This window comes from Tamandua tetradactyla, chromosome 8, assembly GCF_023851605.1.
Source record: "Tamandua tetradactyla isolate mTamTet1 chromosome 8, mTamTet1.pri, whole genome shotgun sequence".
Lineage (NCBI taxonomy): Eukaryota > Metazoa > Chordata > Mammalia > Pilosa > Myrmecophagidae > Tamandua > Tamandua tetradactyla.
Window position 1 is genome coordinate 66,271,276 of NC_135334.1, and position 27,495 is coordinate 66,298,770.

General features: G+C 38.2%; 1 protein-coding gene across 1 annotated transcript in view; it reads left to right on the forward strand.

The window, feature by feature from the left end:
* The first annotated feature begins 2,261 nt into the window (after positions 1 to 2,261).
* The window catches only part of GAB2 (GRB2 associated binding protein 2), a 184,376-nt gene continuing 159,142 nt past the window's right edge, over positions 2,262 to 27,495 (forward strand). The window contains exon 1 of the mRNA XM_077113458.1: positions 2,262 to 2,409. Coding sequence (XP_076969573.1) covers positions 2,335 to 2,409 — 75 coding nt within the window. The 5' untranslated portion in view covers positions 2,262 to 2,334. The remainder of the gene's footprint in view (positions 2,410 to 27,495) is intronic.

Consider the following 27,495-nt stretch of genomic DNA (forward strand, 5'->3'; position numbering starts at 1 on the left):
GTCATGAATCATATAAATATTAATAGGTATGTAATAGAAGACTTACGACTCTTCTAGGGAAAGATAAGGCATATGGATGCCTGACTTGCATCATAAACCTCAGCTGCTGCCAAATCCTGAAGTTTTCTCAGACTCCTTGCAGTCCCTGAGACTTGGCACCATGACTCAGATGTGAATAGTCAGTAAGATTACTTTATTTTGGTTGGGAGTCACCGCCTCCTGATCAATCTGGCACTTTGAGTGTTTTGATATTTATGTCATAGGTTTTTTTTCCCCATGAACCAGTTTATTTGCATTTAACATGATTATACAGATTCATGTGTTTAACAAGATCTGCACTGTTACATTAAAAAATGCAGTACAATAACGTTCAATATGAGATACTTTATTTTTTTTCTTCATAAATAATGTTGAAAGCCACTAAATTCAAGCTCCCTCATGCACAAAGTGGCTACAGGATCCTGAATTTAGCTGAGCTTGTTTAAACACCTTATAAAAACAAACAAAAAAGACATTTCTGTGAAACAATTATGTAGAAATTAGATCATTTACTTAAATAGTATTTTAAGATAGGTTCAAAGAATGTTACATGAAAATTGCTGACCTAGTTACCCTTTATTCTCAGTTCTCCTAGAGTTTTAAGGTAATTCTGGTGGTGGCCTTTGCATGTGGCTTAAGGATCTATGAACTGAAAGGCTAAGGAAGCTCTGGTTCCAGCTATTGTTATAGTGCTGGCTTTAAACTCTATTCAACAGCATACTGGACAGTGAAGAAAGTCAGTGAAATACTGGGGTCAAGGGAGCAGCTCTCTAAATCTCCCAGGGTGCCAGGAAAAGCTAAGCGCCCAGTAGATGAACGTCTAACTCAACCAAGATGAAAGTCACGCTCCTTGAAATAAGTAGCTTAGCTGCTTGGAGACAGGGAAGTGAACAAAATAGCTTTAGTCTAAGATTGGGAGAGAAAGGTGCTTTCTGAAAGGTGTTTTTTTTAAGAGATGCTGCTTCTCCAGTTCATGTGTGGCAGTACAGTAACCCATTGGGTTACTATCCACTTGAAAGACAACTTGGGGCGCTTAAGGCTGCTTATTAAGGAACTTTGTGAATGAAAAAGAGCTACCAAAAGTATTTTCATGTTTTTCTCCACCCTACCCCTGAAGTGCTGGTGTTGTCAAGTGTGTACTTTCACATACTTTATCTGAGTTAAACCTTACCACAGCTCATGGAGAGATGTATCATTATATTCCAGTTTACAAATGAGTCCCAAAGAGGTCTCATAGCCTATATAAATGAGTTGGAACTTGAGGAATTTTGCCCCAATTTTTCTTTTTTCTGTCTTCCAATTTGCCATGATATACACTGACTAATTTTTGCTTCGTCAGTTCTTTTCAAGTCATACAGATGTTCTTTTACTGAGCCACTTTCCCAGAGGCAGTATGGGAGCTTGCTGGACTTTGTTTCCTGACAAAGACCAAGTTGATTCATAGACTTTAAAGCAGTCCCCCCATTTTAAATAGCAGATAAGCACAAACCTACCCCTACCTCCTCGGAATTAGAAATCTTGCTTTGCATTGTACTAGTGCTGACACCTTAGGCTATCTGTAAAATAGGAACACTACTGCCCACCAATTTGTAGGTTAAGACAATCATCCGGCACTTCGTAGGTGTGTTTTCCTTTTTTCCTCCCGCCAAGGGAGTGTGAGAGTTAATGAAACTCTTGCTGCGAAGCGGATCACTAATTTCAGCCAGAACCTGACCCGCTGAAACCTGAAACTCTGGGAATGGACAGGAAACGTGAGCAGCCTTCGGGTCCCTTCCCCGTCAACTCTCCTTGAAAAATTGATCCGCGACCGACAGCCCTCTGATTCCTCTCCCCTCACACCTCCCCTCCAGGGCGCGGCTGTCTCCCCCAGTCCTCCGGATTTTCTGGAAAAGACTTCAGAGGGGAAAGGAAAAACAATAATAAATAAAACCAGGACGGGAGCGCAGCCGAAGGTAGCTTTGGACGTTAGCGCCGACTCGGGTCCTCCGGCAGCCGCGAGGCGTTGTCCGCAGGCGGAGCGCGCGGCGGGCTGTGGGCGTGGCGAGCGCGCGCTGGCCGCTTCCTGCCGGGCGCCCCCTCCCGGCCGGCAGCGAGTGCGCGCGCGGGGCCGGGCCGGGGGCGGGGGCGAGCGGGTGCGCGCACTCACGGCTGGGCCCGCGCCGCCTCGTCCTCGCCCGGCGGCCCCTGGCGGCCCCGCCCCTCCCTCCCGCGCGAGCTGCGCACCGCGGGTCGACTGACCCAGTGGCCGGCGCCCTTGTCCGCCCGACCCGGCGCGGGCTCCAGTCCGCCGACAGCATGAGCGGCGGCGGCGACGTGGTGTGCACCGGCTGGCTGAGGAAATCGCCCCCCGAGAAGAAGTTGAGGCGCTATGTGAGTGCAGGCGGCGAGCGGGAGCGGCCGCGGGGGGCGCGAGCTAGGGGCGCCCGGCGGCCTACAGAGGGGTGGGGGCTTCCGTAGGGGCCGCGCCAATGGGGACGGCGGACCTTCCCCCGGGCCTGCGGGGGTCGAGGAGTGGTCGCCGCGCCCCGCGGCGCCGGGGTGTGTGGGGCACCTGCACACCTGTCACAGGTGCGCCGCCGAGGGGCGGGGCGGCTGGTTGAGGCTGCGGCACCCTCTGCGCTGGGCAGGCACGTCGGAGGCACCTCCCCAGCCAGCCTCCTTGTAAACTAAACACAGCGTTGAAGTTTGTATTGATTGTTTGGGGAGACCGAGAGAGTTGATTCCCCGGGCTAGGAAGCACAGTAACCCTGGGCGGTCTCCCCCTGCAGGGTCGGAGGAGTGGGTGGGAAAGGGGGGAGTAAGCTGTGTGGCCGCGCGGCTTGTCCCGCACAAAGGGCGACGCGCCTCACACCCTCTCCCTCTTCCCGTTCTCTGCCCGCCCCTCCCGGGTGGCCGTCTGCTTCCTTCCAGTCCAGAGCTTCTGCATCATGGGCAGCGTCAGCGGCATGTGCAGCCCTTGTATTAAGTGACTCATTTGTTTGTTCCCCTTCTTTCCCTTTACTCCGTATGTCTCTCACATGCATACCCCTCCCCCGAGTGTGACACTGCAGTTTGGTCCGTTGTAACTAGCCTGGGTTTTGTATTGTGTAGACCTTGGTGTCTGGGGTCGGGAGAGATCAAGGTTCTCAGTTGCCAGGTGGTGCTAACCCACAGTGTTTACTGAAATTGCTGGGACAGCGTCTCTCCTCTGCGTGAGAAACTGGCAATATCAAGGGGGATGTGGTACAGCCTGGTGCTGAGCTGTGAGGAGATAGGACGTTTTTTTGTTTTTTAACCCGAGGATGTATGCCTGGTGGGTCAAAGAACAAAACGGTGCGTTACAAATTTTGGCAGAAATCAGCCCCGGAGTTGTGGCCGGAGTTTGGAAATGGAAGTAAGGTCGCTAAAATGCCTCAAAGTCTCCCATCTTCGCCCTCTTCACTTCCTACAAAATGCCCTTGTTACGACTGATTTTTGGTGCTGGGCTCTAGGATTGCTCCCATAGTCTGGAAGTGAGGGCTTGTCTTCCAGCTGCAGTGCATCAAGGGAGCTCTGAATAGACCCTGCCTTCTGTCAGCTGCAGCAGTGGCTGTCCATGGGGGGAGAGGCAGAAGCTTACCAGAGTTTCCTGTCTTGGCTCCCCAGATCAGAATCAAGGGACTTCTGGCCTCTGGACTGAGGAAGTGACATTCTGTTTTTCAAAGGAAGTGTTGTTATTGGGGAGTGCAGGTGTGTGTGTGTGTAAGAGAGTGGGGGAGAGAGAGAATATGAAATCAGGCTCTTAGATCATTTACTGGGAAAAAAAAATCTGAGGATTCAACACATGATTTATGAAAGTGGACATAGATTTAAAGTACAATAGGGTTGAGAGAATGACTGTTCATCTCATTTTCAGGGGTGTCTGTGTAGCTAAAGTATTATAATGACTAAGAAAGAGACTTCTTTCATCTTCAGGGTTGTATCAGCTTATTAGGAAAGTTGATTGTATTAAGTTGAGGAGAAATATCCTGTTAGCATATTTTTATATATATATATAAATCTGGGTCCTCAAAGAGCTTCTAAAAATTGCCAATAAAAAAAAGTTTCATACTATGCAGTGAAATAGTGTGCAGTAGAGAAGTGACCCTTAATTGTCAAATTAGAACAATATCCTAAAAAACCTTGAAACTTTGTTTTGAAACAATTTGCAAACAATTTAACACTGTATCCATATTTGACTGGTGGCTACTTCAGACTCTCTTCAGACCCATTTCTTGGGTATTTTTATTGCTGAGCAGATTTAGCTCAGAATAACCAAGTTTGGAGGCTTTTAGATTAAGAAACTTTTCACACCTTTGAACTACTTAACACCCTAGAGTCCTGATCTCCATCTCTGTTTCCCATCTTCCTTGCAGTTTCTGCCGATAGCATGGTGTATTTCACTGGTATGAGTGGAACCCTTTCCCACTATGGAAATTCATTCCCCCTGGTTTAAACTGAGCCACTCTGACTAACCCTAAACTCCTGTGGAGCAGTTTGCCTTTACATCTCCTTTTCTTTTTGGGTGTTGAGAATTTCTGTACCCCATTTTAAGTTAGAACTCTGCCAGTTCCCTCTGTTTATTAGAGGTCCAAATTCATTAGAAGCAAACTTGGAAAGAGTAATTGCTTAACATAAACTCCAAAACAGCTGCTGCTTGTGGTGACTATAATATACATGTGATTTTGTAGACTGATAAATCTTTCTCATAAAAATATATCAAATTTATGAGTTAAGGGAAAAAGCAGTTTATGAAATAAATTAAAATTATTTAATTTTTACTTTTTAAAAAGCAACATTTCTGGTTTAATTTGGAGTGAGGGGTAGGTGTAGGGGAAAAAATCAACCTGGAAGAAGCTATGGCAGATGTTATTGGGGATTAGGTTTTAGCAATTTCCCCCCACAATATTTTCTATTTTATTAATCTCATTTAAATGTAAAAGGTTATGTCTGGTATTTGCTGAGTGCCCTAGAGAAATTGCAAAAAATGACCTCAGGAAAATTGTGAATATTGCCCGCGGGCATCAGGATAATGGTTATAGTGGGAGACTGGCAGGAGAAACTGAAAAATCTTCCTTTGCCATTGAGTACTTAGTCTCCCAGTATGTGTGTGTGATATATGTGTGTGTGTATATAGACATGCATATAACTGAAATGGGATTTTCTTGAGTAAAAAGCTTACTTATTGACAAACAGTGCACTGCAGTTTTCTGTTTATTTCACAGGTTCATTAGGGAGAAAGAAAATTGGCAGCAGCACTGCCCCCTAGTGGTAAATTTGAAGAACGTTGTGTATTGATTCTAGTGAACCTTAGGGAAACAGTGATTGTTTATTTTTATCTTATTTATTAAGTATCATGTTCAAGGTGCTGGATGAGATGATGAGAATAAAAAATAAGCCATCCCTTTTAGTTTTAGCAGATGATCTTGCCTTCTTCACAAAGAAAATTAAAGCTATCCGTTGAGAGCTAGCTATCTTGCTTGCACTGCCACCAGATTTCCAAATTTAGGTGTATCTTTAGGATTCTTTGCCTTCTTCCTTCTTCTTAACGTAGATGAGGTGCCCCTTCTATCTGAGTTAATTCTGCTACCTGTACTTACTCTTTCTCTCATGTAGCCTCAACTTCTTCTCCTCTACCTATTCCTTTATATTAACATTGAAACATGCTTAAGGCTCTTTCCTTTCCTTCAGGGCCAGATTTGTTAATGGTTGTTTATAGTTTTCCATTTTCCACCTTCTACTCACTTCTCAGTCTGCTCCAGTGTGAAACCTCCTTCATCATTTCACCAGAGCTATCCTCAGAAAGCCACCAATGACACCTAGTCACTCATTTCAGAGGATGAGTTTTAATTCCTCATCTTAGTTAACCTCTCCATTGTTGGTCACAGTTGCTCACTCACTTTTTCTGGAAACATCTTCCTCTTGTCTTGGGTGACACCATTTGTACCCGATTTTTCTCCTCTTTTGACCTATCTTCTTTATTCAGTCCTTAAAGATTGCAACTTCTTTATAGCTCCATGGCTGTGACCTGGGCTCTTTTTTTCATTCTTCTACTAGGCCATCTTATCCAACAGCTTTGCTTCAAGTATCCTTTGTATGTAGGTCACTAACAAACTAAATTTTCATTCCAGGGTTGTGTTCTGAACTCCAGACTTGCTTGTCTAGTTGTTAACTGGGCATCTCTACTTGGATGGCTCGCAGTCAACACAAACTCATCCACATCCCAAACTATACTCTTCATCCCTGTCCTGTTCACTTCACAAGTACTCAGTAAATCATGCAAGTAAGAAACTTGGGAATCATCCTTGACTCCCTGTCACCTTCTATTCCCACATCTAATCTTTCACCCAAACCCATTAAAGCGATCATCTACATATGTTGTGCTACACATTTCTCCATCACCACCGCCATTACTCTGAAAGCTAATTATCATTTTAATAACCATCTGTTGAGTACTTACTCTGTGTCAGGCATTTTGTTTAGCTCTTTGATCTCTTAATTTAATCCTTCTGGCCCAGAAGAAAAAAAGTGACTTATCCAAAATTTTGAGCTTTTTAATTTTAATTATTTTGAGATCATTACAGCTTCACATACAGTTGTAAGAAACTAAAATAGAGATTCCTTTTATGCTTTACCCAGTTTCCTCTAAGGTAAAATATTGCAAAACTCTTTTACATATCACAATCAGAATCTTGACAGTGATACAGTCGAGTTACAGAACATTTCCATCACTACAAGGATCTCTTTTACAGCTACATCCGGTATGATCCCATCCCTACCCCATCCTTAAACTGTGGCAGATACTAATCTGTTACCTATTTTTATAATTTTGTCATTTCAAGAATGTTATATAAGTATTCATACAGTATTGGCTTTTTTTTTTTTAAACTCAGCACCATTATCTGGACATTCATACAGGTTGTTGCATGTATTAGAGATCATTTCTTTTTATTGCTGAGAAGTTCTTCATGGGATGGGTTTGCCACAGTTTAACCGTTCATATACCAAAGGACATCTGGATTGTTTCCATTTTTGGCTATTTTGTATAAAGCTGCTATGAACATTTGTGTATAGGTTTGTTTGTTTAACCATTCATCCTTTGGTTTTAACTTGCATTTCTCAAATGGCTAATGGTGTCAAACATTTTTTAAATGAATATTTTCCGTCTGTATACTCTTCCATGAAATGTGTCTTAAGTCTTTTGCTCATTTTCTATATGAATTGTTTGTATTTTCTAATTGTTGAGTTTTGAGAATCTTTCTATATCCTAAATAGTTGTCTTTTGTTGGATATGTGTTTAACAAATATTTTCTGCCAGCCTGTAGCTTGTCTTTTCATACTCTTAACAGGTCTTCCATACAGCAAAAGTTCTTAATTTTGATGAAATCCAGTTTATCAATTTTCACTTTTGTGAATAGTGGTTTTGGTGTCAGGGGTAAGAACTCTACTTAGCCCTAGGCCCCAAAGAGTTTCTCCTGTTTTTTTTTTTTTTAACCATTTTACAATTTTGTGTTTTTCATTTAAATCTGTAATTCATTTTGAGTTTGTTTTTGTACAGGGTGTGAGAAGTAGGCCAAGGTTCATCTTTTGCCTATGGATGTCCATTTGTTCTAGCACTATTTGCTGAAAAGGCTCTACTTTTCCCAGGGAAGTGCTTTTGCACCCTTGTCAAAAGTCTGTTGGGCATATTTATGTTGCTCTATTTCTGGATTCTCCATTCTGTTCCACTGTTTTATATGTCTGTTTCTCTACAAATACCGTACTGTCTCGATAATTGTTGGTGTCCAATAATTGGGTGAACTGATTCTTCACACTTTATTCTGCTTTTTCAAACTGTTTTAAAACTATTTTACTTCATTGCCTTTCCATATAAATTGAAAAATATTCTAGTTTCTGTCTGTAGAATATTTTACTGGGATTTTGATAGGAATTGCATTAAATCTGTATGTGAATTTGGAAAGAATTGACATATTTAGTATGTTGAGTCTTCCAATCTGTGAACATGGTGTGTCTCTCCATTTATTTAATCCATGAACATGGTGTGTTTCTCCGTGTATTTAGATTCTTTGATTTCTTTCATCAGTGTTATACAGTTTTCAGCGTATAAATCCTATATGTGTTTTACTAGATTTATACCTAAGAATTTTTCCCCAGTAATTGTAAAAAGTAATGAATTTTTTATTTGTGTCCACATGTTCATGCTAGTGTATAGAAATACATTTTATTTTTATGTGTATCCTAATCTTGCTGAACTCATTAGTCTGGTTTATTTTTTATATTTTTGGGGATTTTATATATGGACAATTTTGTTATATGCAAATATGGAAAGTTTTATTTTTTCCTTTCTGATTTATATGCCTTTTATTTCATTTTAATGCCTTACTGCATTTGGATTGACCTTCCAGTAATATGTTGCATAAGAATTGTAAGAGTGAATGAACATCCTTGCCTGTTCCAGTTTTACGGAGAAAGCTTTTTGTCTCTAACCATTAAATGTAATGAGAATTGAAGATTTTTTGCAGATGGTCTTTATCAAGTTGAGGAAGTTTCTTCTCTGTTTTTCTGAGAGATTTATCATGAATGTGTGGTGAATTTTGTCCAGTGCTTTTTCGATTGATATGATCATATAGTTGTTCTTCTTTAGTCTGTTAATATGGTAGGTTATATTGATTGACTTTAAAATCTTGAACTTATTGGAATCTCAGGAAGAAATCCTACTTGTCATAATATAATTCCCTTTATTGCTGAATTTTGTTTGTTACTATATTGATAAAGATTTTTGTGTCTGTGTTTATGAGGGATTTTGATTTGTAAGTTTCTCTTTTTTTGTACTATCTTTGTCTGGTTTTGGTATTGGCTTCATAGAATGAATGGGGAAGTGTGCCCTCCTCTTCCAACTAGAGTCTAGAAGAAATTGTAGAACTAGTATTAATTCTTCTTTAAACATATGGTAGAATTCTCCAGTGAAATCATCTGGGCTTAGATATTTCTTTTTGGGGAGCTTAAAAAATTATGAATTCGGTTTCTCCAATAAGTATAGGACTGTTCAAATTATCTGTTTCATATTGAATGAGTTACGGTAGTTTGTGTTTTTCAAAGAATTTGTCTATTTCATCTAAGTTGTCAAATATATGTTTGTAAAGTTTTTCATAGTATTCCCTCATAACTGTTTTGTTATTTGCTGTGTCTGTAGTGATAGCTCCTGTTTCATTCCTGATGTTGGCAATTTGTGTCTTCTTTCTTGTTTTACTTGCCAGTCCGGCTAGTGATTTGTAAATTTTATTGATCTTTCCAAAGACCATCTTTGTGTTTCATTGATTTTCTCTATTTTTCTTTTTTAAATTTTATTGGTTTCTTTTCTTATCTTTGTTATTTCCTTCCTTCTGCTTGCTTTCGGTTTGTTTTGCTCTACAATTTATGGGGTTTTGAGGTGGGAGCTTAGATTATTGACTTGCGGCTTTTCCTATTTTCTAATGTATGCATTTAGTGCTGTAAGTTTCCTTCTCAGAACAACTTTAGCTATGTCCCACAAATTTTAATATGTTGTATTTTCATTACCATTCAGTTCAATATATTTTTAAATTTCACTTGAGACTTACTCCTTGTCCCATGGATTATTTATAAGTGCACTGTTTAGTTTCCAAGTATTTGGAGATTTTTCTGTTACCTTTTTGTTACATGTGTTCCGTTTTATTTCATTGTGGTCAAAGAACACAACTCTGTATGATTTCAATTTTTTAAAATCTGTTGAAGTTTGTTTTATGGATCAGGATATGATCTATCTTAGTTTATGTTCTTTGGGCACTTGAATAGAATGTTCTATTGTTGGGTGGAGTATTCCATAAATGCCAGATAGATTGATGGCGTTGTAGAGTTCTGTAACCTTGCTGATTTTCTGTCTAGTTTTTCTATCGATTGTTGAGAGATAGCTGTTGAAGTCACCTGCTATGATTGTGGATTTGTCTACTTTTTCTTTCAGTTCTATCAGTTATATATTTTGCAGCTCTGTTGTTTGGTGCACACACATTTAGGATTAATTTGTTTTCATTGTGGCCTAACTTGTTTAGAATTATATAATATCCCTCTCTATCTTTGGTAATTTTCTTTTGCTGTGACTTCTACTTTATCTGATATTAATATATAGACATACTTGCTTTCTTCTGATTATTGTTCATGTTATACCTTTATCTTTCCTTTTACTTTCAGCCTGCCTATATTGTTCTATCTGAAGTAGATTTATTGTGGGTGGCATATAGTTGCATCATGTGCTTTAATACACTCTGCCAATCTCTATCTTTTCATTGGTGTACTTAGATAACTGATGTTTAATATAATTATTAATACAAAAGAGCTTAAGTCTACCATTTTAATTTGTACTTCCATTTGTTCTCTCTGGTTTTTTGTTTGTTTCTGTTTTCTTTTTTCTCCCTTTCTGTGGGTTACATAAACTTTTTTTTTTTTTTTTTGTATCCTGTATGGTGGGTCACATTTCACTCTTTTCCCACATGAGTATCCCATTATTGCAGCACCAGTTGTTGATTTTTTTTTGGTTTGGCAAAGTGCATGGGCCAAAAATTGAACCTGGGTCTCCTGCATGGTAGGTGAGAATTCTACCATTGAACTACCGTTGCAACCCTACTTGAACATTTTTGAAAATTTTGTTTTGATTTGACTGTGGTGTTTTTGAGTTAATCTCTTTGGTTAGCCTTTTTAGTGGTTGCTCTGTATTACATTATATATATGCAAGTCTGTTGGTGTCATTATTTTAGGAATTTATATGAATTTTATGTCCCCTTACCTTCCTCCATTTGCAGTATAATTGTCTATATTTTACATACATTTAGAATCACATCAGAGTGTTAGAATTTTTTGCCTCAATCATCAAATATAATTTGGAAAACTGAAGAGGAGAAAAAAGACCTGTCTTGTGGTACCAATATTTTTGTTGTATTTTTTTCTTCCTTGCTAATGCGCCAAGGTTTCTTTTATTTCCTTTCTGTTTAGAAAACTTCCTTTTGCCATTCTTTTGGAATATTTGCACCGATGACAAACTCTCTTACTTTTCCATCATCTGTGAATGTCTTGATTTCTCCTTCATTCCTAAAGGATATTTTTTACTGGTATAGGATTCTGGGTTGGCAGTTCTTTTCTTCCAGAACTTGAAGTGCTACTTCTTTCTGCTCTCTATATTTCTGTTGAGAAATCCAGTGTTGTTCAAGTTACTTTTCCTCAATAAGTAAGGTGCCATTTTTTTCTGGCTGCTTTCAAGATTCTTTTTCTTTGTCTTTAGTTTCTAGAAGTTTAGTTATGATGTGTTTGGCATGGATTTCTTTGGGTTTTTCCTCTTTGTTTTCACTCAGCTTCTTGAATCTTGCCTCCTGCCAAATTTGGGAAGTTTTCAGTCATTTCTTTGATTACTTTTTTAACATTTTTTATTATGAAATATATATACAGAAAAGCAATACATTTCAAAATACATTCTAACAAGTAGTTTTAGAACAAATTTCAAAGTGTGATATAAGTTACAGTTTCCACCATTTCAGGTATTTCCTTCTAGGTACTCTAAGACACTGGAGACTTAAAAGAAATATCAATATAATGATTCAGTAGGCTAAGAGAATTAAGTCATTTGCTCAAGGACCCATTGGACCTTGAAACACTTAAGATGGAGGTCTTCTGTATATTAACATTGTCAACACACCGTTGAAATTCCCAAGATGGATATCACAACAAGTTCTAGGCAGTTAATTTTTTTCTTGAACATCTCCTGAAAGTCCATTTATCTGAGGGGTTTTTCTGAAGCTATAACTTTGGCCAGTCCCTGGGAGATATGCTGGGGGATGTGAGGACCAATGTGTGAGATTCTGGAACCCATGTTTGAGAATGATTTAAAATGCAAAATATTTCCAGTAAAGCTTAGCTCAAATGTTCCCTGCCTTCCAAGTCCCTCCAAAGTGAGTCCTCTTCTGGGCTTGCTTCCATGGCACATTTTCACCTTTAGTTTGGCATTCTCGCATTGCAGTTTTGTCTGTTTTCCTTGCTATATTTGGGCACTTTACGTGAAAGTTTGAGCACCTTACTTAAAGCTTGGTTCAAGCTTGGTACCACTTGTTGGGCCCCAACTATAAGCAAGGTACTTTCAAAGTCATTGTCATTTATTCTTAACAACCACCCCTCCTCCACAGTTTTATGCTTGCTTCATTTAATTTATTTACCCATTATCAATTAGTGAAAATTGGTTCCTATAATTCCCTGCAAAGTGGTCTATTACAGTTTTTCTTAGTATCATTTTAAGCTCGTAGATATAACACATTTAATGTGTTTGACTCTGTTACAGTTGTTATCCTTATTGATGCTCAGGTAGCACTATCTTTGGCCTTTAAAAACCTATTCGACTTGGCTTCTGAGTTATCCTGACAGACTCTAGCAGTCTTTGATAGTTTCTTTGCTATCTGGTGTGACAAAATGTTCCAGATTTATCTTATACATTTCCTGCCCCAGACCTGAAATTAGCCATTTTCTGAAAGAGTCCTGGTTTCTTAATGATATCTAGAAACCCATTATGGGTACTAAGAAGTGCTTATTGCTTTGCTGTTAGTTACACATTTATTTTTTACACAATTATAATCAATATGAACTATCACTTTGTATTTTGCTTTTTTTTCTACAAAGCATAATTGTGAGTATTTACTTTTACATGGTATTTTTTCCCAATTTTTAATTTCAAGCATGCACAAAAATAGACAAAATCGTTTAATGGGCACCCATTCACATAGTTTCAAATACTCCATTTGGTTCATCTTTTCTTTTTCTTTGCTGAATTATTTTAAAGCAAATCCTAAACATCTATGTGGTCTTAAATATCATGTGAGTGAATGTACCATACCTAATGTACACATTCCCCCTGGTTTAAATATTCATGTTATTTCCAATTATTCACTATCATATACAGTACAGATCTATTCCCTTATATAGGAGGCACATCTTCTAAGAGTTTCACTGAAGAGGATGAGCTGTACCCTTTAGGTATCACTGTCACCTCAGTTCACTTGGAAGATATTCATGAACAAGCAGTATGCCTATCCTTTGCCTGCCTTGGAAGAATGTGCCAGTTGGAGCTTTGCTGGCTTGCAAGAGCAAGGGAAGCTGTTTAGTTTTATACAGTATAAAGAGGCTAATTTTCTTATGAGGACTGTAGAAATGAGTTATGTTGCTTTGATCTTTTAGTATAGTTTTCAGGAGGAAGAACTTGATATAGGCTAGATGTACATATACTTTTCTTGGATACCACCTAGGCTGCAAGGTATTGAGTGAGTGCCTATTAAGTCTTTCTAAAGATACTGTCAGTAACACTAAGAGTCGGCAATGTCTATATATTCACCTCAGAGGTTACAGTCTTTGTTGGAGGAGCAGCTTGAATAAGTGATTTTACCAGACTCTGTATGCTAACTTCCACACAGATGACAAAGATCAGTGCTGTAGGACCCAGAAGAGATTGGTCTAGTGTGGTCAGTGTCACAAGACAGGTTTGGATTTTACTTGCTGTGTAACTTGCCATTTCACCTTTCGAGCCCATTTCCTCATGTATGCTTAGATTGGTTCAGACATTATCTTCTGGGGGGCGTTTCTTGGCCCTCTCTTCCCATCAGAATGAATCAAGAACCCTCTTCTCTGCTCTCCTCTAGCATTGTTATGCCTCAGTGCCACTGTACTGGGCTGGTAGCTTCCTGCTGGAATAATGTTCTTTGTTCATCCTTGAAGCCCCACACCTGGTCCACAAGGAGTTACTGGTTAACTAAATAGGTATAGTTATAAAATCCAAATGAGATAATGTTTTAACGTACTTTTTATGGTTTTAAGCTTTGAACACATATTACTTTAGGGTTGCTTGAGGTTCCTTCAAAGAAGAAAGAGCTTGAGCTGGAATTGAATTCGAAGTGTGATTTTTAGCATCCGATTTTGGGAGCTCTTGTGGGAGGAGCTATTAAAAATTGGACTTTTTTGTAATACTTAAATTTCACTTTTTTAATAAAGTTATTGTGGAAAGTCTTATAAGTACACATCACAAAAATAACAATATTAATCATGAACAACTGTAATTCCTACCAAGATATATGTTTCTGTCACAAAATGTCTTCTAATACATGGTTTTTAATGGCTGCATAGGCAGAATGGAATAACACAGAGCTTTGCAGGCATGCTTAAATAACGACACTTTATACAAGTATTTTTACAGCTTTGTGTTGAATTAAGTTATTTTTATTATTGTTACCAACATATATATAAACAACTACAAGGTACTATATAGCAAGGTATAATAACTCTTCTACATTTATAAAACTAAGACAAATTTTCAAAATAAATATAAAACTTCAGGAACAATGTAGCTCACATTAACAGCAGTTGATGTTTTGCTGAAATCAAATTGCTGCTTAAAATGTGAATATGACCCTTTTTTCTATGGCACCTGTCTCAACTGTGTTCCCTTCTTTTTTCCCACCCTGTGGCTATATTTGGTTTGTATAGCAAGTCAGGAAGTCATTTGGCTTTTAATTGGAATGAACTCATTATTTATATATTGTCACCTTTGTTCTTTCTCATTAGCCAATAGTGTATGAAACTTAGAGAACCATATCTCATATGAATATGATTATAAATGCAAATGCTGGCAATTTAGGAGCAGCATTCACTTGTAGAATGATCATTCAGATGTTACAATATATGCTTATGTATGTAAAAATCATCCTTGAGATGAAAACTCAAGATTGAAAAACCAATTATACTAAACTTGCAGATCTTTGGATCCTATTACGAAAAACCTTGTATAACTGTAAAAAAGCATAGACTCTGAGGTTAGCCTTAGCTTGGAATCCAAATTTAGCTTCCCATGGGCTTGGGCAAATTTCTTGATCTTTCAAGCTTTAATATCCTAACCTGCAAAATGGAAATAATCTTGACTTTAACCAGTTTTATTGAACAGTGTTAACTTAGTAGGATTCAAACCTGAATGATTTTATTTTTATCTTCAGAACTACCAGTTGTGCTTTGTCAAAATCTCCCTGTTTCTCTAGTTGACCGATACAATACTTTAGAGTCCACAACTTTCTGGTCACTCTAGGTTATTGGAAGCCCACCATTTAAAAATTTCAATATATTTAATTGAAAGCTTTTCCTGCTTCTCTTACTGACCATATTTATGGCTGTAGGGATGTGAAGTGGGAAGAGGTAGGTTTGGTCTATTTTTCTACTCTTCTTCGCCTTCCTTCACCTTGGAGAATGTGGAAATAGGGGGAGATATATCTCTCTGGGATATTCCACTTCCAGGCTCTTGTTGCTCTGGGCTTAAGGATGAGCAAAAAGGAGAGGAAAAGAGGTAACTATCTCTTAACTGGCTGTTGTTGACTCCTCGTTGCCTGTGTGTCGGTTCACCTACATGTTGAGTTCTTTAGAGGATTTCCCAATTGCGTTGTCTACAGAACTAAAGAAGAGACTAGTATTGATTTATTCAAGTGTTTTTCTGGCCTATCTCCCCACCCCCACCCCCAACCCCACAGCCTTTTGCTGCTGGAGTCCATTTGCTAGGTGAGCAGCCCCCCCCCCCCACTTGTGTGGGTAATTGGCAAGAGCAATTAAGTCCAGCATTTTCCATGGGGACTTCGTGACCCAGGTGTCTCATATCCTTGCAAACAGCAGGGTAACAGCACAGCTATTCCTTCTGGCACCAGTTCTCCTTTTTCTGTCAAGATTGGTGCTGGGTGAACCTGTAAGTCAATCTGTAAGACATTCACCAGGCATTTCAATTTTTTAAATTACTGCCCTAAGGAAGAGAAAAATTTGACAAAATAAAGTTTCAGTGGTGGAGAGATTTCAAACAGAGTTAAGAGGTTATCCTGGAGGTTATTCTTATGCATTAAATAGATAACCCTTTTTGACTTATGGTGTTTTGGAGTGGCTAGAGGGAAGTACCTGAAACTGTTGAGCTATGTTCCAGTAGTCTTGATTCTTGAAGACGATTGTATAAAGATACAGTTTTTACAGTGTGACTGTGTGATTGTGAAACCCTTGTATCTGATGCTCCTTTTATCCAGTATATGGACAGATGAGTAAAAATATGTGGATAAAAATAAATAAATAGGGGGTACAAGGGTAGTTCAGTGGTAGAATTCTCACCTGCCATGCGGGAGCACCAGGTTCGATTCCAGGTCCATGCACTTCCCCAAGCAAACAAACAAGCAAAAAAGAAAGAAAAGCAAACAAAACAAAACAGTTCAACAAATGGTGCTTCGGTAACAGGATATTCACATGGAAAAAGAATGAAATGTGACCCCTGCCATAGAGCATACAAAAATAATAATAATAAATAAATAATAGAGGGGGTAAGGGGTAAAATAAATTGGGTGGATAGAAATTGTAGTAGTCAGTGAGAGAGGGGAAAGGGGTATTGGATGTATGAGTTTTTTCTTTTTTGTTTTTCTTGTTTTTTTTGTTCTTAAAAATGATCATGGTGATGAATACACAACTATGTGATGATATTGTGAGCCACAAATTGTACACCATGTCTGGACTGAATGTGTGTGAAGATTTGTCAATAAAATTATTATTTTTAAAATTATTACCCCAAGCCCTTTTGGAGGGTGGGGTGGACTCACCATCTCTTAAATGATTCTCTTAGAGCCCAGTCTGTCACCACAGAAGAGGTAGGGTGAGTACTACCTCAAAATACAATACTTCCCACTAGATCAAGGTTTCCAAGGTTTCCCCTTCCCTCTCTCTACGCTTCCTATGTGGACTGAAAGAGGGAGGGGAACAGGTGATGGTTGAGTTATAAGGTCTCATACTATATGGTTCTTAATAAGCCCTTGGATTAGTCCAGCCTCAGTTGTTGACAGCTCTTTTTAGTTTGTGAGGAGTTTACTTCCTCACAGTCCTTGGCTGTAGGTTCTGTCAATTATGGGTAACAAAAGTTACCCTCAACATTCTCGTAAATATCTGCTTTAAATTGCTGTGAGTATTAAATATGAATATCAGGCCCACTGTAAGCAAATGGTAAAGATTATCATTATTTCTGTGCCAAATTTATTTGAGTCTTCTGTTGTGGGACATTTAGGTAGTTCACTTTTTTCCCATTATTTTAAATAAAGCTCTGCTGATCTTTATAGCAAAGACTTTTATCTTTAGGATAAATTTCTATACAATGGAACTTCTAATTCAAAGGGTGTGATTACTTATAAGACTTTTGATACATCATACTAAATTGCCTCTCAGAAAGGATAGAATTTTGGTTTTCCTGATTCTTCTTTGATACTAGATATTATAATTTTTAAAAATACTTGGCAATTTGATAGGTAAAGAAACAGTTCCTTATTTTCTTTTTTATTTATTTGATTGTTACTGCATTTGAATATATTTTCTTATATTACTGACTCATTTTAATGAGTTTCTTGTTCATATCACAGGTACTTTTTGATAGAGATAATTTATATAACTGGAAAGATTGAGCAGCTTGAAAAAGGAACTTGAATTAACTTGAGCAGGGAATCTCCAACAGTAGTGAGGGAAAAGACTGACCAGACATGACCAGATGTTCCTGTTAAGGAGCACTTCCCTTTTGAGATCTTCACTTTTTTTTTTCCATAGATTTCTCCCTTGCAGCTTCCTGGTCTTAGTTTGGTTTCAAGACCTACCTCAAATGTAACCTACTTTGTGCCACTTCTTGATTTCTTTCTTACAGAAATTTGTGTTCCCATATTACTTCCCAATCCTCTGTATAGCTCTTAGGACATTGGAACGTGACTGTTTTTAAATGTCCCTCCCCAATTATGGTGGGCTTCTCAAGAGCAGTGAGTTTTCTTTACTGAACTAGTGTTTAGTACATAGGCACCCAAACAGGAGATAAGATGATAAATAGGAATCCTTTTGTCCTCAGGTAACTCAGAGTTCATCAAGAAAAAAATAAACACCTAAACTTAACATAATGGACAGTGTTCTGCTTTAATAGAGATTGAAGAAAGTTACAGAGAGTGGGATAGAGTGATTGATTCCCCTTCACGTGGGGTAGTGTCGTAAAAAGCTGTAGAGAAAATGACATCTGAGCTAAGGTTTGAAGAATGAGTAGGAGCTCATCATGCAGGTGGGAAAAGAACATTTCAAGTAATGAAAACAGCTTAACAAAAGCCTAAAGATGTGAGCCCATGAATGTTGAGGAAAAGGCCTGATGAGGTCCTTAACATCAAGAACAGAAGCTGGATGGGTGGTGAAGAATGAAGGTTGAGGTTCTGCTCCCCAGTTCCCCATCTTTATTAAATTTTCTCACTGTGTTCTCTTTGCTGGGATATCTTCCCTTTCCTGTGATTCCTCAGACCCCATCTAACCCACCAAAGAAAGAGCGAAAATTGATTCCTGGAAAGCTGAGTGGCATCATTGGACTAGCCCTATACTGAAAGGCTAGGCAGGAGAGCAGTGTCTTACCTAAATTCCATTTGGACTCCCAGAATCTCCCAAACAATGGAAACATTTTCTTTTATAGCAGCTATAGATAAATAGATATTTTTAGCGATTAAGAGAGTGTTACAGTTGATCTGGTCCCCTGCAATAGGATAACAGTTTCTCTCTAACTAGGCTTAGACATTCAAAGAAAATGTAGCTTCATAATTTTCTATAACTGCTCTGCTACTTCATTATCACTTACTACCCTATTGTTCCAGTTAGTTTTGCTGCATGATAATTCATTCCAAAACTTAGTGGCAAAACTATTTTATTTTTTTCACAGATACTGTGAGTTAGGAATTCAGCAGGACAAAGTAAGGGTGGCTTGTTTCTGTTCTTAGTGTCTGGGACATCCACCAGGAAGGTTTAAATGTCTGGGGGTGATCCAACTTCTAGGAGCTGGCATCATTTGAAAAGATCTTCACTCACATTCATGTCACCTGGGCTGGAATGACTCAAGGTTCAGCTCAGTTGGGGATAGAGCACCTACAAATGATACTCATGCACATCCTTTAAGTAGTCAGACTTCTTATATAGTAGCTCAGGGCTCCAAAAGTGAATGTCTTAATGACCATGGCTTTTTCAATAACCTAGACTTAGAAGGCGCACAGTATTGTTTTCTATACTCAATGTGAAGCTGAATAGGGAGTGAGGTCTGGTTGGTTTTTACAAGTTGGTGTGATGCCCTGATACATGCCAAAGTAATCTGGGCAGAAAATAAAAAAAGTATTTGCAAAGTCCTCTTGAGGAACAGGGGAAAAGGGTGGAAATATTGAACGCCCCCCCCCACCCCCACCTGGGGAAGACCTGATATTTTCACAATCATTGGGGACTGTCAATTTGATGGGCCAGGCTCTTGATCTTGGTGCTTGCACTTATGAAACTTGTTCTTGCAAAGGTGAAGCTAAGCCTACTTGTAATTATGCCGAAGAGTCACCCCCAGAGAACCTCTTTTGTTGTTCAGATATGTCCTCTCTCTCTAAGCCAACTCTGCAGGTGAACTCACTGTCCTCTCTCCTACATGGGACATGACTTTCTGGGGTGTAAATCTCCCTGGCAATGTGGACAGAACTCCCAGGGATGAGCCAGGACCTGCGATCATAGGATTGAGAAAGACTTCTTGACCAAAACGCAGGTAGAGAAAAGAAACAAAATAGTTTCCAGTGGCTGAGAGATTTCAAATACGGTTGAAAGGTCATTGAGATTATTCTTATGCAGTATATAGATATCCCTTTTTCAGTTTTTGGTGTATTGGAGTAGCCAGAGGAAAATACCTGAAACTGTTGAACTATAATCCGACAGCCTTGACTCCTAAAGGTGATTGAGCAACCATAGAGCTTTTAAGGTGTGACTGTGTGAGTGTAAAAACCTTGTGGCTTTCACTCCCTTTATCCAGGGTATGGACAGAGGAGTAAGAAAAAAAAAGACAAAAAATAAATAACGGGGGGGTGGGGGTGGCATGGGATGTTTCAGGAGTTCTTTTTTACTTTTATTTTTACTTTTACTCTTATTTTTTATTTTTTTGGAGTAATGAAAATGTTCAGAAATCTGTTGTGATGACAAATGCACAGCTATATGATGATACTGTGAACCACTGGTGGTAAAACCATATGGTTATATGGTATGTGAATATCTAATAAATCCCAGTTAAATTGCACTAAAAAAAAATCAGAGCATCCACAAGCCTACTCTGATTCAAGGAAAGAGAACATAGACCCCAATCTCTTGGTGGAAGGAATGTCAAAGAATTTGTGACCATTTTAAAAAATTGCCACAATAATATTTATTTTTCAGGATGAACAGTTTTATTTGAAATCTTTTTAAAGTTCAACTTCCTGTTCAGCACTTTTTGAGTAAATGCCTCATTCTTTAGAGTTCTGCCCACTTCCCCTTCTCTTCCAAATCTATTTGATCAGAACAGGGATTCATCTGCATTATTTGTCTCCAAATCCTCATCACCTAGAACAATGTGTGGCAAATAGCTGATGTTTAATACATGTTACTGACTGCTTATGTCAGGATGTGTACTATTTCTTTGTACTAACTTAGGAAAAGGATAACTGTAAAGAGATCTGTAGTGACGTCATCTGCTTCGGGTGTCTAGTTTGGAACGTATGTTGGACTTATCTGTTGAGTTGCAACTAATTCCTTTAGGAATGATGTACAGGAACCCACTATGGAGGTTGTTCTGCCGAGCATTTTTCAGAGCATCCCTGAACAGTGAGAACTCTGCTCCAGCCTGTGATGGTCCACCAAGCCCTTAGAAACCTCTCAGTTTTCTGCCCAGGCTTTTGGGAATGAGCATTGTTGCCTCAGACTCCTCTTTCTGGCCTCCTGCTGCTACATTCAAGCACTTGCTCCTATGGTATATACTAGTGCAGAGCTGTCTACTGAACTTTTTTAACAGCCTGCAACCCCACCCCCATGTTATGTCTGAAAAAATGGGGGTCTCAATATTTCTGAGTTGAACCTGCTTTAGTGGGAAAGAGGAGGGGGTGGAGTGGAGGTGGGGATATGTGTGAATGAGGACTGTATCTTTTTGTTCACTTGTTCTATCCCTTACCTTCCCCATAAAGCCAGAAGGAGCACACTTTTCTTTTACTTCCTCTTCTGAACAGCCAGGACTTCTCCTATATCATATCCTCCTTTCCAACTCAAGCTTGGCTGTAAATAAGGAGGCACTTTGTTTACAGAGTCCTTGAAGAGAAACTTCCTGTCAAAAGAGGACAAAGTTAGGAACCATTTCAAAAATGTTTTAACAGTTATTCTCTATTATATTCTCAATATAATATAATACAATACAATAGAGAATAAAGTGACCTAAACTACAAGTTCTAGACTAGATTCCTCCACCAAACCATGTTTTTACAACTTCAGTACAGTTAAAGGAATTTGTAAAGTTTGTACCAAAAAGATATAGGGGCATAGTCAGAGCTGTTAAATTCTGTCTCGGCCTTTTTTGCTGGCTTCCACAAATGAATCCTTAGGCCTAGGTTTTCCTTTCAATAAAATTAGGATTTACTACCAGTCTTCTGATTGGCAGCTGCTACAAGTTTAAAATGTTAAATGAATGTTTGAATGATTAGCATGGAAACTAGCTTCTCATCTGTTCTTGCCAAATGTTCCTAACTAAGTGTTTCCAAATTACCTGGAGAGGTCAAAAAAATACAAATGCTAGCCTTATGTGGTCTGAGTGAATCAGAACTTCTTATGGATGGACCCCAGGAATGTGTGTGTATAAAAAGTTCTTCAAGTGACTTTCTGTGTGCACTCAGATTATAACCTGCCCCCCCCGCCCCCCCCCAAAAAAAAAGAAAGACTAGAAATACAATACTGTGGTATTCTGAAAGCAAGTCTTTTTATGAGACTTTCTAAGGCCTTGATTTAAATTGCAATTGACCAGATTAGAAATCACTTGTTTACAACTTGCTGTTGTGGGTTCTAGCCTTGCCAAACCTGGTTTTATTTGTTCCAAAACCCTCCCTAAGCATAGGGGATAGATGCAAAGTGCCTCCTTATTTGCATGAACTTCTCCATTAGGGGTTTCTCTTAGCTGGATTGTGGTTGGCAAGCTTTGAGCCAGAAGAGTGCTATGTTCTTTTTGTTCTTTTTTTTATTCAGCACATGGTGCTGATGTAAAATGTACCATTAAAGCTGCCTGGTCCTGAACTAATGGATTTATGTGATGATGGCTACAAAATAATATGTATTATCCTGAAGAGAACAAAGCAGTATTTTCTTATCCTTGTGCAAAATTATTATGCAACAAATGATTAAAATGCCTGCTGTGTGCAAGGACCTACGCTAGACTTTGTGAGGGAAAAAAAGTATTATAATGAGAAGTCATATGAAATTGATAATATTTGGTGGGGGAGGAGAGTGTAAAAAGGGGCTTCAACTATAATGCTTTGATTCCTTTTTTAATAACAGCATTATTGAGATATAATTCACATAATATAAATTTCACTCTTTTAAAGTATACAATATGTTCATAAAGTTATGCAACCATCACGATTATTTAATTCCTGAACATTCTTAGTCCCAAAAGGAACCCATTAGCAATACGTACCTCTCTTCTGCTAGCTTCTGAGGACCTTGAAGACAAAGACTAAGTCTTGTGTTCATATTTGCACCACCTGTAGAGCATGTGCTTAATATATGTTCACCAAGTATTGACTTGAATTATATTAACGTCCTTAGACTTTTCAAATTGATTTTAAGAGGAATCACCTTTTATGACCAAGATATGCCTAGTGCAGTTCTCTCGTAGGTGGAATGTCTTACTTCTTCCAAAGAAGTATGGCTTAAGACAGGTAAGAGTTAACCTTTTTTTTTTTTTTAACAAAATCATAATAATAGAGGCATATATTGAACACTTACTACATATGAAGTACTGCTCTGAGTACTTTATATGTATTCTTTCTTTTAATCTTCACAACAGCTCTAAGAGATAGGAATTTTTCTTTCCACTTTGTGGTGGAGGAGCTGAGGCTTAGGAAATTTAGCACATTTGCCAGGAATTTAGGAAATACGCTAAAATTTCTCCATTAGAAAATAAGTGAGCCAGATTTTCACCCCTGCAGAGCCTGGCTGGCTTCCCTACAGAATTAACAATTGCTTGAGCCTGACACACCTGAGTTTGAATCCTGACTCCACTATTTAATAGAAGTATGAAATTAGACAAGTTATCTAATTTTCCAGAGCCCCCCCATTCCATATGGAGTGATTGGCAGATGTGCATAAAATTCCTAATTCCATTTTTCTTTCTTTGAAATTTTACTGTGGTAACATATATATAAGATTTGCCATTTTAATCATTTTTAAGTGCACAATTCAGTGGCATTGCTTAAATTCACTATGTTGTAATAGCTTCACCACTACCCATTACCAAAACTTTTTCATCACTGCTAACAAACCACATACCCATTAGCAATCACTCCCCATTCCCCTTTCCCTCAGCCCCTGGTAACCTCTAATCTACTGTCTGTCTCTATGATTTTTTGACTGTTCTAGATATTTCATGTAAGTGAAATCATACAATATTTGTCATCTTGTGTCTGGCTTAATTCCCGTAGCATGTTTTCATGGTACATCCTTGTACAATGCATCAGAACTTTCATTCTTTTTATGGCTGAATAATATTCCATTGTATGGATATAATGCGTTTTATTGATCCATTCATCTGTTTGTTGTTTCTACCTTTTGGCTATTTAAATAATGCTGCTGTTAACCTTGGCATACAAATATCTGAGTCCCTGATTTCTATTTTTTCAGGTATATGCCTTGGAGTGAAATTGCCAGGTCATATGGTAATCCTCTGTTAAGCATTTTGAGGAACCACCAAACTGTTTTCCACAGTGGCTGCAACATTTTACATTCCTACCAGCAAAGCATGAGCGTTCCAGGTTCTCCATATTCTTGCCACACTTCCTATTTTCTGTTTATTTAATAATAGCCATTCTGGTGTGTGTGAAGTGGTATCTTAATTTTGGTTTTGATTTTCATTGCCTTAATGGCTAATGATGGTGAACATCTCTTCATGTGTTTATTGACTATTTATATATCTTTTTTAAGAAAAGTCTATTCCAGACCTTTGCCCATTTTTTAATTGGGTTGTCTTTTTGTGGTAGAGTTGTATACATTCTTTATATATTCCGGATGTTAAACCCTTATCAAATAAATATATATGAAAGACAACCTCTGCAGGTTACCTTCCAATTTCTTGATAATGTTTTTTGCACAAAAGTTTTTAATTTTGATGAAATCCAATTTATCTATTTTTTCTTTTGTTGGTAGTGCCCTCATTTAATTTTTTAAAGGCGTTTTGTTCACACAGTATATAATCCATCTAAAGTGTGCAATCAATGGCTCTCAGTGTATTCATCTCCACAATCAATTTTAGAACATTTTCATTGCTCCAAAAAGAAAATCCCCATACCTCTTAAAACCCCTTATTATTGACACTTAGCTTTGGTGTGATGCCATTATTACAGTTAATGAGAGAATATGAAACATTACTATTAACTATAATCCGTAATATGCATTAGGTATATTTTTCCCATATGCAACTCTATTATTAACACTTTGTAATACTGATGTACACTTTTTATAGTTTATGGAAGAACATTCTTAACATTTGTGCTACTAATCACGTTCATCATCCACAACAAGGTTCGCTATGTTATGCAGTCCCTTATTTTATCCTCTAGCTTTCCTTCTGGTGACATGCACAACCCTAAACTTCCCCTTTAAGTCACAGCCACACACCCAAGTCAGTGCTGTTAATTATACCTATGATAATGTGCTACCATTCCTTCTATTTCCAAACATCTACAGCCCACCTTATTAAAAATTCTACACAAATTACACATCAGCTCTCCATTCTCTACCCTCATCCTGTTTCCTGGTAATATGTATTGGAGATTTTAATTGAATCCTCATTTCATTTTACTTGGTGTCTTCCACTTATTCATGGATTTTTCTTACTGACATTGCACAACATGACAGTGGCAGGATGTGAATGATGGCAAATTTTAACTCTTAGCTATATCTTGGAGTTTGGTTGCATAACATGCAAGCCATTTAAAAAGTCATTTTCTGGTCATACTGAATCTTTGCTTTCTTACACCACTGAGAGAGCACTGTTACTCTGGAGTTAATTCTGACCCAGGGCAAAAGATCTTGGTACTGTGAGTTTGACAAAAACTTGGGAACACGCCAATCAATTTAGTTCATAGCAGTAGAGAAAATAATGTGCCCCAGAATTTAGGAATGCATTTTTTAGTATATGTTTTAAAACTTTAACCAATGTAAGTATTTCTAAAGAAGATGACCCAGGTAATAGTGTGAAAGTGTCAAACAAGAAGTAAGTAGGGCCTCAGAGCCATTGTGGTGTGAAGAAAAGAAGAGAAATAGATTTATTTTCTTCCAACTATGACGTTTCTTGCATTTCAGTTTTTGAACTAGTGAATTCTGCATCTCATTCCTATTTCCATGGAAATGTTAGTGTTCCCTACTTGCCAGGCATGGCTTATTGCCTTTCCTGGACGACTATTTCGAAAGTACAACCAAAGTTGTACTAAATATATTTTCTCGGAAACATTAGAGAGTCTGAAAAGCCAGAAACCTTCGCAATGGGTAGAGGAATCGTGGGTTATAATCCAAGTTTTGATAACGGACCATTGATCCTTTTGGAGTTCTTGGTTAGTAACAGAAACGTATAAAATAAATGTTTTGTGCTCCAAAATCTACAGGGACTTTAACAAAATTGGAAGAAAATTATTTTCCAGTGCCTTGAGCCCTTGGACAGAAAAATCAGCTTTCTTTCACCAAGTTTAAAGAGGCTCCTAATTACAGCTGTGTTTGAAAAGGAAGGAATAAGTTGATTTCCATGTATGGTGGCTTAACTTTGTGTAGGAGACTGTGAAATACAGAGACTTACATAATAGCTGTTCTTGGAAGGTACATTAGGCAAAAAAATGTTTGTCCTTGAAACTATTGTGTGTCCTTGAAAATAAACTTGACTCCAGTTTTTCTTCTTTTTGGGAGCCAGAATAGCTTTGTTTTGGAATACTATGGCCCCAGCAGAGGAGGGCTAGGGAGATGCCAAAGGTGCTTGTGTCAGTGTCAGTTCTGTTCAGTAGGCTTTACTGAAGATGCCTCAACTGAAGGGTATATACGATACGGTCCTTGGCCTTGAGGGATCCAGTCTCATAGGAAATGGATCATTTAATAGCTGTGATCCACCGAGAAAAATACTTCACACAAACATAAAGTGCTGTGACAGCACAGAGGAAGGTACAACTAATTGACTAGGAATGATCACAGAAGTCTTCAGTGAGATCTTCTATGAACTAGGTCCAGAGAACCCATAGAAGTTGGACTGAAAAGGAAAAGAAAGGTATTTCACCCAGACATCCCAACACCTTATGAAGTTGATCCACTGCATTGTTGAATGATCAGACTGGAGCGGTTATGTGGGAGAACTTGCAGGTATTTGGGGCCAGGTTATAAAGACTCTTCAGTGTTACGTTAAGGAGTTAGAGCTTTTATTCTTTAGGCAGCCGGGACTGTGAGTGTGTGGTTTTAATGGCCTGATTTCATATTGTTACATAACAACCACTGATTCTATAGTCAAGTAAATTCAGGTAACGTTCCATACTATATTTATCTCTCTTGAAGACTCTATAAGTACATAATCCCATTGAATGCTCTGAAATGATAAATCTATTTAACTTTAACACATGGTCAAATGTGTTCAAACACGGAAACTTTTTTTTTTTTTTTTTTTTTTTGCCTTTTAATAGCATGTTTAGGACATCTGAAAAAAGGAAAAGGAAGAGAAAGAAGATTTTCTGGGAAAATAAAAGAACATTGTTTATTGATCTGTTAATATTTGTTTAAAGAGTGATGGAGGAGTGATCGCCTTAACCTGAAGATAGCCCTGAACTTGGTGTGAGGACATCCAGTCTCTTATTCTGACTTTGCTGTTAAATAAGCTGTTTATCCTTGGCCAACCCACTAGTTTTTTTGAGAAGTATCCTCTAGACACAGATAATACTGCTTGACCACAGGTTAATTGAATGCTGTGTTATACACTTTACATACAATCCTCATTAAATCCTCAAACCAAACATAAAGTTAGATTCCCAATTCAGAGGTAAGAAAACTGAGAAATTGAAAGGCAGCCACATCTCTTTCAGAATTGTACCTTTTATTTCTAATTTCTGAGACGCTGGCTATTTGTGTATAACCTGGTCATTCCCTAGAACTTTGGCTATTTATGTGACACCTGAGACGCACAGTTAGAGTTCTAAAGCTATGAAAGTCAGCAGTACCCCATGTAGGAACTATTTAAAAAGTTGAAAAACTGATCAGGCTTCAAGTAGAGATATGAATGAAGCTGATCTATATAGAACTAAGGTAAATCAGAATACAGGGTAAAAGATGATCTGGTCCATATTTTAAAACTTC